The sequence below is a fragment of the Primulina eburnea genome, chromosome 6 (genome assembly GCF_022965805.1).
Source record: "Primulina eburnea isolate SZY01 chromosome 6, ASM2296580v1, whole genome shotgun sequence".
Lineage (NCBI taxonomy): Eukaryota > Viridiplantae > Streptophyta > Magnoliopsida > Lamiales > Gesneriaceae > Primulina > Primulina eburnea.
In genome coordinates, this window is record NC_133106.1 from 10,227,751 (window position 1) to 10,242,593 (window position 14,843).

At 35.4% G+C, this 14,843-nt stretch overlaps 2 protein-coding genes across 2 annotated transcripts; one reads left to right on the plus strand and one right to left on the minus strand.

Moving 5' to 3' along the window:
- Positions 1–22: 22 nt before the first annotated feature.
- Positions 23–6,332, minus strand: LOC140833817 (protein NRT1/ PTR FAMILY 4.6-like). The gene is made up of 4 exons (XM_073198250.1): positions 6,300–6,332; positions 5,472–5,689; positions 1,243–1,683; positions 23–1,164 (listed from the first exon to the last, which is right to left on the minus strand). Exons 1-4 carry the CDS (start codon positions 6,322–6,324, stop codon positions 187–189), a joined length of 1,662 nt encoding a protein of 553 aa, XP_073054351.1. The 5' UTR covers positions 6,325–6,332; the 3' UTR covers positions 23–186.
- A 2,231-nt stretch (positions 6,333–8,563) lies between these two features.
- On the plus strand, positions 8,564–11,822 carry LOC140835310 (serine/threonine-protein phosphatase 7 long form homolog). Its single transcript, XM_073200800.1, has 7 exons — positions 8,564–8,678; positions 9,621–10,024; positions 10,226–10,356; positions 10,429–10,516; positions 10,604–11,032; positions 11,115–11,412; positions 11,530–11,822. The coding sequence occupies exons 2-7, from the start codon at positions 9,752–9,754 to the stop codon at positions 11,820–11,822; spliced, it is 1,512 nt and encodes a 503-aa protein (XP_073056901.1). The 5' UTR covers positions 8,564–8,678; positions 9,621–9,751.
- The last annotated feature ends 3,021 nt before the right edge of the window (positions 11,823–14,843 follow it).

Sequence of the window (14,843 nt, forward strand, 5' to 3'; positions counted from 1 at the left end):
AATGTATCATTTCGTTCGAATATGATGGAAAGTTTGTGTTTTTAGTATCTGTGTTTACTAAATTCTTGTACGTTCTTGCTGTATCCAGCAAGGCATATATTACTGCACAATTCTTCACTGAATTTACATGAAACTGGCCTCCGCTTGCCAAACTACAAGTTTCCGTGGTCTTAATTTGGCTATTTGTTACCTGTTAGTCCCTGTTGATCTGTACTTGTAGCTGGTAGCCCAGAAGAGATAATGTATGAAATTCAATCCACTCAGTGCGCACAATAGCCAGTAGAATCGCTCCAAGTGGTAGCCGTTCAAATTCTCACCTGATAGCCATGGCTTGTGTCTCGAGTCACCAGTGGCACTGTTTACTATTGATACAATCACAGTGCTCAAGTAATACCCCAAAGCTAGTGAAGCCCAAGATAGAGCAGTGGCCAATGATCTCATGCTAGCAGGTGCTTCTGTGAAGAAAAATTCGAGTAGCCCTGCTAAGGTGAAGAGATCAGCTGATCCAAGGAACAAGTACTGAAACGCGATCCAAAAAAATGAAATGGGCAAAGGCCTGGTGGAGTTGAGTAGGCCTGAATCAGTTGCAACCCGCTTCCGTTTGATCTCAACCAGAGCAGCCACGGCCATGGCTATAATGGAGAGGAGTAAGCCTATTCCGATTCGCTGGAGGTGAGTTATCCCCATCTCAGAATTCGTCACTTTTCTGGCAAACGGGATGATCACATGGTCGTATATTGGTGCAAGAATTATGATAAATATAACGGGGAACACTGGGAGAGAAGCAGGGGGGACTTTTAAGGAACCAAGCTTTGTGTTCATGGTGGCAGCCTGTTGGACTGAGAATGTGGAGAGCTGAGCAAGACAGCAATTGAGCATAATGGTGCAAGCAAAAATGGGGAGGACCAACAGGACAATCTTGACTTCTTCCACTTCTCGTACCGAGCATTTTAGCATGCCACTAGCCGAGTTTTTTGCCGCTGCTCTATTCAGAAACTTGAGACTTTTTGAGGGAGAATAAGCTGTTTTCGTGATATTCTCATTCTCTACAGCTCGTTCGTCTTCCAAGGCTAAATCTTCAGACGGGCTCGTGGCCATATTAGCGATGACATTGCTTGAAGTACTGCTGGGCATGCAAGTGTTCAACAATGCAGCAATCAGAACCTGTGCGAGAAACCATTGCAAAAATCATATTAGAGGATCAACACCAGGAAGAATCTTCTTGTTGAGGTGATCACGTACCTTACATATAGTTGTGAGTGGGCTTCCAACAGGAACCTTATTCCTGTACCAGGAAGAACCAGCAAGAAACACTGGTATGGACAAGAACACGGCCAACGTAGCAACCCCAAATCCCCATTGCCAACCCTTGTTATCTTCGATCCACACAACGAAGGTCACTGCAACAAGTGCACCACATGCGAGGGAAAACACATAATAGTTGAAAAAAGTCGATCTTTGCTTCCTTTCTTGCGGTGTCTCTTCATCAAACTGTTCAGCTCCATGGGATGGCAATGACCCCTTAATGCCTCCAACACCGAGTGCTGCTAAATAGAGGCCTATGAAGAGCATCGCAGCCTTTGCTCCATGCACTTTCTGGCAAGGGTTGTTTGGGTTGGAGGGGTCACATTTTGCGGGCTTTAGGGAACCGATTTCTGCTTGCACTGTGAGTATTACTAGACCCTGTCAAATAATCGAAGTTCTCAAGATCATAGGACATGAATCAAATGTAAATTAATGTAACAATATGCTACCAGAACTAACTTCTTGATGTTGGCTTTTTATTCTAGAAAAATACGTAGGCACCTTTAGATCCAAGGATACACATTTATGATTTCGAAATCCTTGTTTGTTTCAACTTTTGGCTCTTATATTTCTTTATTTTCATTATATGGCATTGTCATTGTTAGATAAGTATGAGTGGTGAATGAACATTGAGAAATGTGTCTTGTCCCACGTCGAAAAATGTGACAAGAAAAATCTATTTTATTAGCTATATGTTTGAGTTAAGGATTTGGCCCCCACTGGGCACCTGAAGTTTTTGGAAAGGGGGAAGACGCTGATAGGCTGGGTAACACACACGGCCCGACTCAGTTTGGTTCGATGTGGTATGGTGTGGTCTCTTGACTATATTAATTTTTTTAGAGAAAGTTTATTTGAAAAATAATTTGAAACAGTCTATAGTGTACCTTCCGGTACGAACCGCATCTCGTGTGACTACCTGTCTTCGGACAGAACCGTGTGTGTCGGACAGAACCGTGCGTGTGTCTCTTATGCAAAAGGGCGTGTCTTCTAGACAAAAGGGTGTGTCCCTTTTTATTTTTGAAAATTGAATCCTACGACGTTTTGTGACTTGGACCAAATCGATTCGAACATTAAACAAATTTTAATATTATTTGGTTTGAATTAGGTATACTCGAACTAGATTATATTCAAATTTGGCTTAACTTCAATAATTTTGAATATAAATTAAATATTTTTTTATGGAGCTTCGGTTCAATTAAATCTGATTGTGTGAGTAAAGGTGCAAGCCACCCGGAGCCAAGCTTTTTGCAAGTAGCTCGTGAGCGGCTCGGTCAAAACTTGACTCGAGCTTGATCCGATTCTTCACTTTGTCAAGTCCAAGTTTTAATTATTGGACTACTCAAGTAACTGTATATTATTTTTTAAAAAAGATATAAATGGGATTTTCTGTCCATATTAACATAAAATTTAAATCCTGAAAATTATGCTACTAACACTTTCGAATTTTTCTAACTCATGATCGAGCTCGACAACTATAATAACTTAATATTTTCACGAGTCGGTCTCGAATTTTAAATCAAATACTCGATCGAGCTCGATCCTACGAAATTAAAATGGAGTCAAAACTTAACAAGTACCTATTTGTTAGGCATGTGTATTGGCAGATACTAGGCACAATATGATATTCGTAAGCAGTAAAAAGGGTACGTGGTCCATATATAATATAACCTTGTGAATTATATTTTACATCTCCATTTTTCATATATATTAGTTACTTTGCACACGCCATGCGTGTGTGTATAATTTTTTATCATTATTGATGGACTAAAGTGAAATTCGACAAATTATGGAGGGATTAAATTGATATTTGAATGTTTAAAATAAAAATAAAAATAAAAGTTTGTGTTGTAATTTTAAAAAAACAAAAAACAAAAGTAAGGGTAAATTTAGAAAAAAGGTTGGTGTCTTCAAAGGTAGTTATTCTAAGGCCCTCACACTTAATATAATAGTATAGATATATTCAAAATTTTCTGCGCCATGGATCAAATCGTGTGGTCCAAAAACATTTGATGACGTTGCTGGCGGGGTAGCACTACAATCCACGTACTATTTATTTAATTTAATTTAATAGTAATATCTCAAGATTTTTTAAATAAACCAACGACTCTTCGTTGTCATATATACAACAATTATCTTATTTAGTTGATTTTTTAGGTAATAAATAAATATAATATTTCCGTATGGTGATAAGTCATTCCTCGTTTTATATATAATAATAATAATAATAATAATAATAGTAACCACACACATCGTGTGTATAATATAATATATGAATATTGTCGTTTTTAGAAAAAAATAAGATTAAAGTTTCAAGCATTACCAAATTAGAAAAAAAAAATGAGAATAAAAAAAAAATTATATTGAATGAAATTTGGCCAACTCTGATGTTAGTGGGAAATTACAACAATTCATGGAGAAAAATTTGAATAAAAGTCATTTTTGTCTATAAATTGTTAGTTAGCAATAAATATTTTTAGAGGTATGTATGAAATTCGACATTTGTGTAATAAAGTTGGACCAAAACAGTTTCTATAGCATGTTAAAAAATTTATAATATAGTTAAGATATATATATATATATATATATATTATTTTTAGAATTTAGACTATATTATTTAATGACAATCAACATAAGAGTTATGTACTAATGGACAAAATATCAAAAAATTTAATTCATGATCATTTACAAAATAATAATGCATTAAAAAATAACTCTATCCAGAAAGTTGTTTTAACTAATTATAAACAATGTTATAAAGTTCATTTCTAAAGTTTTAAATTTAATAAAAATTATCGAAAATTTACATAGTTGATTTAATTTTAAATATACTATAAAAATATGGTAAAAAAATAATAACAAATTTTGTTTTCATCTTGGCTTAAAATTTGAGAACGTAGATTAAATTAATATATTTTAAATAAGAATTATGATAATTATATAACATATTTTTTGGGTCATTAGTTGACTATATCATCCGCAATATTAAATTTCTTATGAATAGAAAATGACAAAAGAAATAAACTAAATTTTCTCTCCAAAAAGAATTGTTAACTAACTAACCGTAAGTTATGTGCACCCAAACAAACATCTACTCCAATAAATATTAAATCTTCTATAATTTATAATATATAAATTCTCGACACCTTAAAAAACTCCGAGCATTAAGTACTACTGTGCAAACAAGCATAAATTAGGGATTATATATCGTACCATATCGAAAATTCTATATTGTATACTATACTAAAACTTATTGTATAAAAAAATATATATGGATATTGCGTTGAACTTTCGGTGTACCGAAATCTCGGTACTGTATACCGAGATTTCGATACAATATCGATATGTATTATTTATAACGAAAAAAGCGTTATATTTTTTTAATTTATAAATTTATTATTTAAAAATATTATATGTTTTTAATTTATATACATTGTTTCGGTATTTTGGTATATATCAAAATTTTTGGTATCATTATACAATACCAAACTAAAATTTTCAATAAATTCAATAACTTTTCGGTACGATAACCACGGTATACCGAAAATTTTGGTGTTTTTTCTCACCCAGCAGCAAGTTGCCTAGAGGTGTTATTCGAAAAATGAAGAGAGGTGAATGAAAAAAAAAAGAGTCAGAGTTGTCCCATATTGGAAAATTAGTCAAGTTTGATCTCCCTTATAAGCTCCAAGTTTGACCTAAGAATGTAGGCCCCAAAAGACACAAGAAGGTTTTAAGAGGGAGAAGAAGCCTATGGGATAGGTCTCGGTGAAACACGGCCGATGCGAGGATTTTTTTGGACCAAATTTATTTGTTAACAGCGCGCCAGAAACGCACTGTAGCGCGCATGTCACAGAACCAGGACCGAGAAGAAATTAAGATCAACAACAGGTGTCACAATTCATCACCAAGTTTCCTATTTTTACAGACTGCGTTTGATATATTTTGGCTATTAAATTAATGGTATTGTTTCTGATACACAAGTCATCACAAGTTTCCTATTTTTTGGGATACAACACTGCGTTTGATATATTTTGGCTATTAAATTAATGCTATTTGTTTCTGATATTTATTTATTTATTTATTATTAGAGTCATAATCAAAATTCATGAATTTGAAAAAAAATAATAATAAATTTAATGATATTTAATCGAGACTAATTAATTAAGTACCAGAAATTCGACGACTGCACTTGTCAAGTAGACGTGGTAAGTGGTGAAGAAGGCATCGGAAAGGAAGCCGCCGAGGAGGGCCAAAAGAAAGGCCGTGCCCATAAAATTGGTGACGGAGTTGGCCGATTCCGACGGTGCAAAATGCATGTATGTGGATAGGTACAGCACCAAGTTGCTTGCATTTGCTAAAAATGCCAAATTCTCTAAAACCTCGGCAACTGTTACTCCAAACATTTTGTACCATGATTAGGGGAAACACACACAAAATTTGGCTTTAGGATTTTTTGGAAATAAATTCAAATATATTTTTTAAAAAAGAAAAGGAAACAAAGAAAAAGATAATATAATTTATTGCTCATTGTGTAAATAATTTCCCCCTCCTCTTCTTCCCATGTTTGGCTGAATTTTGTTAACTAATTTGGGGGAGTTTTACAAAAAGTAAAAGACAAAAGCCTTACTTAAAAAAGTAAATTTTTAATCATTGCATTATGAAAATAGAAGGCAAAAAAGGAAAATTTTTATGTGTTTTTTTATTTTTTGTTGGCAGAATTTTGAAAAATCCAAAAACCAGTCAGACAAACATCCAGAGACTATATATTTGGAATCACTTTTGTCCTTGAAAAATATGTTTTAAGAAGGAAACCTTTACAGACGAAGAACTCTCAGCTTACACACACACACACACACACACATATATATATATATATATATATATATATATATATATATATATATATATATATATAAATAAAAAATAATAATAACAACTGGTGTTTTAACTTATAACATCATGCAAGAAAATGAATCAAAATTTGTATAAAAATTTACCCAAAACGAAGAAAGCAGGCAGCATGCCGCCATGTTTGCGAAAAAAATAATTCATTTAAATAAAACAGTACCATTATTTTTCTGCCCTTTTGCCTTAACAATAATATTTCGATGAGAGCAGCAAAATATGTAAGTGAGATAGGGAGAACAGGGGGAAATGAGTGTGATGTATGGTCCTCAGAATTACTTGTATATATAATATTTAATGACACACCGAATTAAATTAATTTTGTAATGGGAAAACTACTGTGTCCACCTTTTTAGTCTGTTGTTTACTACAAATTAGTCAATGGCGGACTTTTTGATTATTTTATCACAGGCATATATTGTTAGTTGTAGATATTACCCGGATATGTTTGAATGTCTTGACACGATGTAAACAGAGTAACTTGGATCACGAAACCGCAGCAACAAAGATCAAGTCGAGGCAAGGAGGATCCTTTCTCCGCAAGACGAAATTACCCGTATATAGTACTATACGTCGAAGGCAATCGTCCCCAAGATACAACGACTTCACGTCGAGAATTTGCAGCACTTCAAACCTCGAAATCAACGAACAATTGTATGCAAAAGCTTTCAAGAATTTCGAAAATCAAGGATGCAGCAATATGTGAAGGAGAGGTGAGTGCAAGAAAAAAAATCAGCAGCCTTTGGACAATGGTGGGATGGATCATTTATAGGTAATCATTGGATGTGTTGAGGAGACATGTCTCTCCAGACTGGGTGCATCGAGGAGCCACCATTCTAGCCAAACAACACAATGTTTGATTCAAAGGAAGCCACGAACAGGTGCTTTGACACCAAGGGACGCGCATGATTCTCAGAAACTGCGCAGCGCGCGCGGGCGAGCGACAATACGCGCGGCCGCGCGCAGCATACTATATTTTCAAGCTGCGCGCACAGTAAGGCGTGCGCGCTCCGCGCGAGAAGCAGCACGGCCGCGCGCCTTTCACTGTGTTTGCGCACCGCGCACAGTAGGGCGCGGGCGCGTGCGCGCCGCGCGCCCTGTATTGCTCAGGCGAGTGCGCCTTGCTCTGTCCATGTGCATCATAGTGCGGTTCTTGTGACTGATAAAATTTATTTTCCAAATAAATTTGGTCCAAAAAGATTAATACTTGTCAAAGACCGCACCGACCCAAGACGAGACGAGCGCACGCGCGTGTGTGTTCACCAAGACACACCTTATTAGCGTCTTCCCCCTTCTAAAAACTTCTGGTACCCCTTGGGGCCCAAACCCTTGTCTCAACTTGGGGCTTATTAGGGAAACTTCATTTGGTGATTTTCTCAATGTGGGACAAGCCACATTGAGACATCCCACTTCCCTTTACAACTCCTCACTTTTCCTCTTCTTTTATTTTCATTTATCCAACATATATATCAATTTATGATTTTGTTGATTTGATATGATTAAAAAACAGGTCAAATATTGAAAAATAACGAAGTACTGTTGCACAAGTAATATTATATTTCTGGTAAAAAAACAATTTTAAAGAGTGGTGCTCAACGAAACAAGATTTACGAAGTTGTGTCAACAAATACAATATATGCACACTGCATGAAGCACGAAAGTTGGAAGTATCAAGCATATATCCCCTAGCCCCAGGGATACGCGTAAGCACTAGAATATAACCAGATTGTGTTGCCGCCTGATCAGAAGCTATTTTTATGGTACTACTTGAATTGTGTATCTAAACATTTATATATCCATACATGAGTAATATTAATCTTGATACTGCTGATATAACAAAACACGAATAATTATATCTGAGAGGAAAGCATGTATTGACATACAAGACAAAATTTATTCCTTAATGATATTTTTCTTTTTGATAATATCACGCTTCAAAATACGTACTCAAGTAGTAGAGGAGTTTTTTAAATAAATATTACAAATTTTAATTTTTTTTTTAAAAAATATAGCATATTTAAAAATTTTGTAAAAATATAATAAAGTGGGGTTTCAAACCCCACTTTATAAATGAATCCTGACTTCTTTTTGCATTCTCGAGGAGGTGGGCTTTGAAACCCCACCCCTTTCTTATTTTTCTTTGTTTATCTATTTTTTTTATTACTGTCGTGTACTTCTTCAATCAATAATAGAACACAATCAATAATAGAACACGATATGCATTGTTTTGCCATTCCTTCTTCTTCATTTTCAGATAACCATTTTCTTTCTGTATTTCTTTGCTTCCCTCTCTGCTTCTTTCTTTTTTTTTCTTCTTCCAAGATATTGTTTTCTTTATCAAAATTAATTTGTTGTCTCATATATGACATTATATTTATGATGATCTAACACGAAGTTTAATTTTTATATAAATTTTTTTATTTTGCAGGTGTTGAAAAATCAGTAGCTTGGAGTTCTTCATCTATCATAAAGTCAGTGATTTTTATTAAATTACAATTTTCAATATTATTAATTAAATTTACAACTGTTATATTTTGTGTTATATATTTCATTCATATTTTTACATCATATAATTTAAGATGATAATGTTTTTAAAGAATTGACAAATTTTAATGTTAAAACGGATACGGATGGCTTTATATTCTTATCGTGAAGAGTTTTATCAGTCGTAATTTTAATATAATTATTAAGACGAAAAATGAGTGTTTTGAAAAAATAAATAATTTCTATTGTTTTATCAAATCAAAAGTTAATTGTTGAGTATTACGTAATTTAGAGAAATTAGGACATTAAATATAATTTAGATACAATCCGAGAATTTTTAAAAACTTTTTTTAATCCTTCACTTTTAAATAGAATGAAAATTGGATCAAATGAAAAATAATTTTGTGATGTTAATTAAATTTTAGGGATAAAAAATGTTAAAAAATATTATAAACTAAAAAATGTTGTAGCAAGTTTGAACTGATATAAGATTATAATATAAATTTGTTTCTTTTCTTATTTTTTTTTTATCAGTATATAATTATTCTACTTATTTTTAAAATAAAACAAAAAAAAAATTTTAGTTTTGTGGACTCAAAAAATTATTGTAATTTTAAAAATGTAATTTTGATTTTGTATTTTTATTTCTAATTAATAACAAATTATTCTTGTTTTGTCTTACAAGATGGGGGCATCTATCAAACCGATCGACCCTAGTGTCCTTCACTTGCAGGAGACTCATATCTCAAGAACAATATCAAGGGATAATATCGATACCATTTTAGAAGTCAGACGATCGGATAACCGAATTTCGAAACTTTATAGTTCTGGCTTAATTCATAATCGTGTTTTAACCCTTTTGAATGAGATGTGATTATATGGTATTCTACGATGTGGTTTTCGACCTATTGACAATCATCTTATTACAGCTTTAGTCGAGAGGTGGAGACGTGAGACTCATACATTCCACTTGCGTGTTGGTGAGGCCACTGTCACACTCCAAGATGTTGAAATAATATGGGGTTTGAATATTAAGGGTCAACCTGTAACGGGAACCGACATGAGCCGCACAGATGAAGAATGGCAACAAAAATGTGTCGAGTTATTAGGTTTCGCACCCACTGCATCTTTAGTGAGTGGGGGACGCTTGTCGATGGTTGTTCTAGACGCACAATGTAGAGAAAACCATATCGAAAACGACAGTTCAGACTTGGAGGTGGTGCAATACACTCGATGTATAGCCTTGATGGTAATTGGAGGATGCATGTTTCCTTACTCCCGTGGTGGTGGTGTGAGTCTTATGTATTTACAGCTACTTCATAATATTCCTCGGGTGAGTAGGTATAGTTGGGGAAGCGCTGTATTATAATTCCTTTATCGAGAGTTATGTAAATCATCAATTATAGGGAGGAAAATAATATGCGGGCCTTTGTTGATATTACAGGTAGCTTTATTATTTTGTCTACAATAATGTGACATTTTTTTTTAAACTCAAAATATAATTTTGTTAATGATGATATTTTGTTTAATGCAGGTTTGGGCTTGGAGCAGGATGACATCTCTTAGTCCTGATGTACATGGTTTTTGTCATATTGTTCCTGCGCCCCCCGATGTAAATGATAACAATTATGATACAATTCTTCCAATCGCTCCTTATGGCGCAATGTAAACTTTTGCAAATCAATTTAACATTTGAGTTATGAAAATATTTAAAATTAATTGTATTTGTTTATTTAGGTGGGCTCGTCATTTCAGTCATACTCATACATCTACCCACTCAGTACGGATTATACGCGAGATACTTGATCTTATGAAGGATGGCCAGGTGTCTGAAAATCAATATTCATCCATATTAATACTGACAAAAGTATAACACTCGTATTGATTTTTTATTTTTCTTTATTAATTTCAGTTTAATTGGACTGTTTATGATTTCGAAGCTCTTGATGTGCAAGCATTCATTAAAGGACATCAAGGGGAAATATGGCGATGTGTATGTCCTCTCATTTGTTTTGATATTGTAGAAATGTATCGTCCAAATCGGGTGTTGCGTCAATTTGGAATGCGACAACGAATTCCCGAACCTGCAACTGATGGGGATGATCTACACAATCTATCCCCAACAGGACACCGTAATTTTGATTGGAAAGAATTTCATAGTGGTCCAATTGAGATTTGGAAAAATAAGGAAAAACATATCGCAGATGATATGCTCGTCTCTGGACTGGTGGACTATCAATATAAGAAATGGTACAACAATATCACTATACGGTTCATTTCTCCGAAAAGCGAAGGAGTTGGTTACTCCAGTGGACAAGCATGTTTCAGAGCCATGTGGTTAGTGTTGATGAAAATTTAGCCATGTAAACTAATTTTCTTTATTTTCTAGCATTTTCTAAATTGATTTGATTTGTGTTACATAGGACGAGGAAGCAACCACACACATAAATCGATTTGGAGGGCTTAACGTGCATGAACAATCGAGAGAGGCACTTGAAGAAGCCATTCAAGATGATTGGAGAATTAGACGACATCTTCGTGATGCACTGAATAGGGTATCTAATGAAAAAGAAGTGCAACATGATATACCACGTAGAAACTCGTTTCAAAATCGTGAGGAATGTAGCCGTCGACGACGACGTGAATCGGGTTCTACTAGCTCATTTGATTCACATCAACATCGTACACCACATGGATTTGACGTCCCTGGCACATCATATGGTCATTACATGCATGGGCCGTCACGTGTTCATGAAATGTCTTGACCGTTACATCAGCCGTCAGCAGTGTATAATGTTGACTATCGACCATTGATGCAATATGGTTTTCACACTCCAGATGTTGCTAGTAGTGTATCTCTCACTGAGCTTCTAAATTCTGACCATCGACAGTTTGATAATGAAGTACGTTCATTTTATCATGAAATGCGTCCGAACTATTTGAGTTCACCGATTCCTTTCCATGGATTTTCCGCCACTTCATCTGGTTTTGCTCCAGACAATTTAAACAGAGATCGTAATACAGAGATACATCATAATACAGAGATGGAAACAGAATATTTTAACTTGCGAAGAAGTGTACGAGTGCGTATACCACGCGGTTGCGGCACTTGCCATTTCTATTACTACTAGTATTAATATATCATCTATGCATGTTGATTTCATATTCTCGTAATCGTAGTTTGTAATTGCATCCATTGTGGCATGAAACTTACGCATCTGATGTTGAGTTCCCGCTCGCCAACACAGATCTTTCAAATGAACATTCTTAAACTGATTGTTGAAATTTGAGCACACATGTCTCAAACAAAAACGGTGTACACCATGAGGCGGTTTGAAAGCTGGTATATCATCCACAGCACTTACGATAGCCCGATTCCTATCAGAGATAACACATATACCTCTAGCCCCACGAATGACATGTTTGCTTACATTATCAAGGAACATATTTCCATGAGTCGTATGTCTCTTCATCAACAATCGCAAAAGCCAATGGCAACACCTGATTGTTTGCATCCAATCCAACTGCTATCAACATTTTGTGCTTGTACTTGGTATATAAATGGGTTCCATCGATGCTAATAAGCCTACGAAAATGTTCAAACCCATCTATGCACGGTCGGAATGCCCAAAACACATAGATCAAAATCTTCATTGTTAGGTTATATGTATCAATATGGTTCCACTCAACAATAGAGCCTGGATTGTGCTTCACGAGGGCGCCCATATATCTCGGTGTCGAACAGAAGTTTCCCATGTTCCATAAACATTCTCAACAGCTCGCCTCAAGCTATTCCATGCCTTGTGATATGAAATATTGTACCCAAATTTGTCCTTAATTAGTTGCATTACATATTTGATTTCATATAAAGGGTCACAACGAACGATACCCACAAGAGTATTTGCCACCATGTTCATGTCCATATTATGATGGTCAATGCCAACATGACTAGAGATACATGTGTGTGACCCACCATACTTAGTGATTTTCCAATAGCCCGATTTCACCTTGAGTGATGCTCGAAGACCCCATTGACATTGCATAGTTGAAGACTTATTTTTGCAACAAAATTTCAAAAACGTTGGCGAGCTTTGGACAACACGGTACTCTCGTCTTGTAACCTTAACAGAGTAGTCTTTAACACTTGCAATAAGTTCTTTTTTGTCCTTTAAATACCATGTTAATGCACAACTAGTCTCTTTCAGGGTTGCAATAGGTGGTGCGACTTGCATATGGGAGATCTGCAGAATCTGGAATTTGTTCATCATACATTTGGCTGAAAAATGGTGGATCTTTATCAGCCCATCCGTTTGAATATTGGCAAGCACCGTACCTTGCCTCCGTGCTTGAGATGATGTACCCTCATTTGGAACTCGTCGGTTATTGAAATCATGTTCACATGTATTATTGTCATCATATTCATCACCATTACCATCTTCAGAATCGTTGGAAGGTGAATCTTCATCACTGTCCTCATCATGGTAACTATCCATAAAGAAATCGCACCTCATTTGTTTGTCATATGGTGTATATGCACTAGACTCACATCTATGCCCATCATCTGGCCATGGAATGGTTTGTTCAACTACATGACTATTCACATATCGATCCCAATTATTTGGTTGTTCTTCTTCACCCTAACAACATTTGAAGTTCCTCCTCCATCATCGAAACCCATTGTACTCAATCCTTGCGTAATACATGGGATGTAGGCTTCTAGATTATTGGAACAAACATTATTTGGTATTGGCTCAGACTCAATAAACAAATGTAAACACTGTAGATCAATCTGAGATGTCATAAAATGTAAATTATCGTCATCTTCGAGACAAAGTTGAAACTCTAGTCTATGTGTCATCTCCATGTTGACATATTTAGTAGACACCTTCAGCATGAATTCTTTGCTGTTAATATTTAAATTTTTATACAATCTCCTCATCAAATCAGAATAAGTTATGGAACGTGGTACCGTCATCATCTTAACAGCAGGCTTGCTGTATTCCACAGTTCCTTGTTGTACAGCTACGTAACCATTGACATACAACGCCATTGATATAATGTCCATTTTCACATTCTGTAATGCCCGAGAATTGTAGGTTGGTAAAAACAAAATGATAAAGTATTGCATTGAGGAAGACCGTCCCAGCGCCTTGATACTGACCGCACCCGCGGTTGTTAGGCAGAAAGTTAGAGTTGAGGAAAAGAGCAACCGCACCCGCGCTTTTGGTTCTACCGCACCTGCGGTGGGGAGGCAGTAGGGTATGATATTGGTACAGTAAGGTCACCGCACCCGCGGTCGTCTCTTTTTGAAATCTGGATGGAATATCGTGAGCTTAGCGCACCCGCGGTCCGGAAAGAGCGCACCCGCGGTGCTCTGTGCGAGAAATCCACCTTGAAGTATTATGTTGACACATGGCATGTGATATATAAACTTTGTATTGCTGTCATTCTTCAGCATCTTCCAAGCAAGAACCGAGAGAGACCCTCAAGAATTCATTCATGCTACATTTCTTTTAGAAATTGATTTGTGCAAGATATATTCATCCGATTTTCAATTCGAGGCTAGATTCTTGCTTCTCTCATCAAGGACTTCAAAAGGGTATACATTTTATTACTTTCAGCATGTTTCGAAGTTTACATGTTGGGGAAATTCTGATATGCTTGTAATTATGTGTTCTTGACATATTGGACATAGTATATTTGCAACCGGATCGATGAACGGACACCGTATGCTATTGCTAGTAGTTTCAGTATGTATCGAAATGAGGATAGACATATTTCAGAATTTTATTGTGTTTGGATGAGGCTTATGAGTTGTTGATATTGATTATGTTGTGTTTGAGTTATCGGTATCGCAAGATTTCGCCGTTATGCCGTCAAATTCTATCGAGATTGATTATTGATTTGTATATGTGTTGACTTGAATAGAGATTGATAGAATGCATCTCAACATTGTTATTTCAGATTTGACATTGACAGATTCGACATCGAGACTTCGACTACGACAAAGAGTGTATAACGAAAGGTATAATTCATGTGAATACGGGAAGATACAACTCGAATTAGAATTGATTTGATTTTCCCAAAATCACATACTAGATTGTTGTTTATATCTTGTTATGCTTATGCTTTGTTTATAGATGTATATTCAA

What these genes read in the sequence shown, in the direction of transcription:
- LOC140833817 (XM_073198250.1), bottom strand. Translation starts at nt 6,324, where the DNA reads ATGCTGCCTGCTTTCTTCGTTTTGG. An exon ending in GTGCAGTCGTCGAATTTCTG is followed by an intron (nt 1,684 to 5,471) that starts GTACTTAATTAA and finishes ATTATTTGACAG; the next exon opens with GGTCTAGTAATACTCACAGT. An exon ending in CACTCACAACTATATGTAAG is followed by an intron (nt 1,165 to 1,242) that starts GTACGTGATCAC and finishes TTTCTCGCACAG; the next exon opens with GTTCTGATTGCTGCATTGTT.
- LOC140835310 (XM_073200800.1), top strand. Translation starts at nt 9,752, where the DNA reads ATGAGCCGCACAGATGAAGAATGGCAACAAAAATGTGTCGAGTTATTA. An exon ending in ATCGCTCCTTATGGCGCAAT is followed by an intron (nt 10,357 to 10,428) that starts GTAAACTTTTGC and finishes TTGTTTATTTAG; the next exon opens with GTGGGCTCGTCATTTCAGTC. An exon ending in CGTCCCTGGCACATCATATG is followed by an intron (nt 11,413 to 11,529) that starts GTCATTACATGC and finishes TTCACACTCCAG; the next exon opens with ATGTTGCTAGTAGTGTATCT.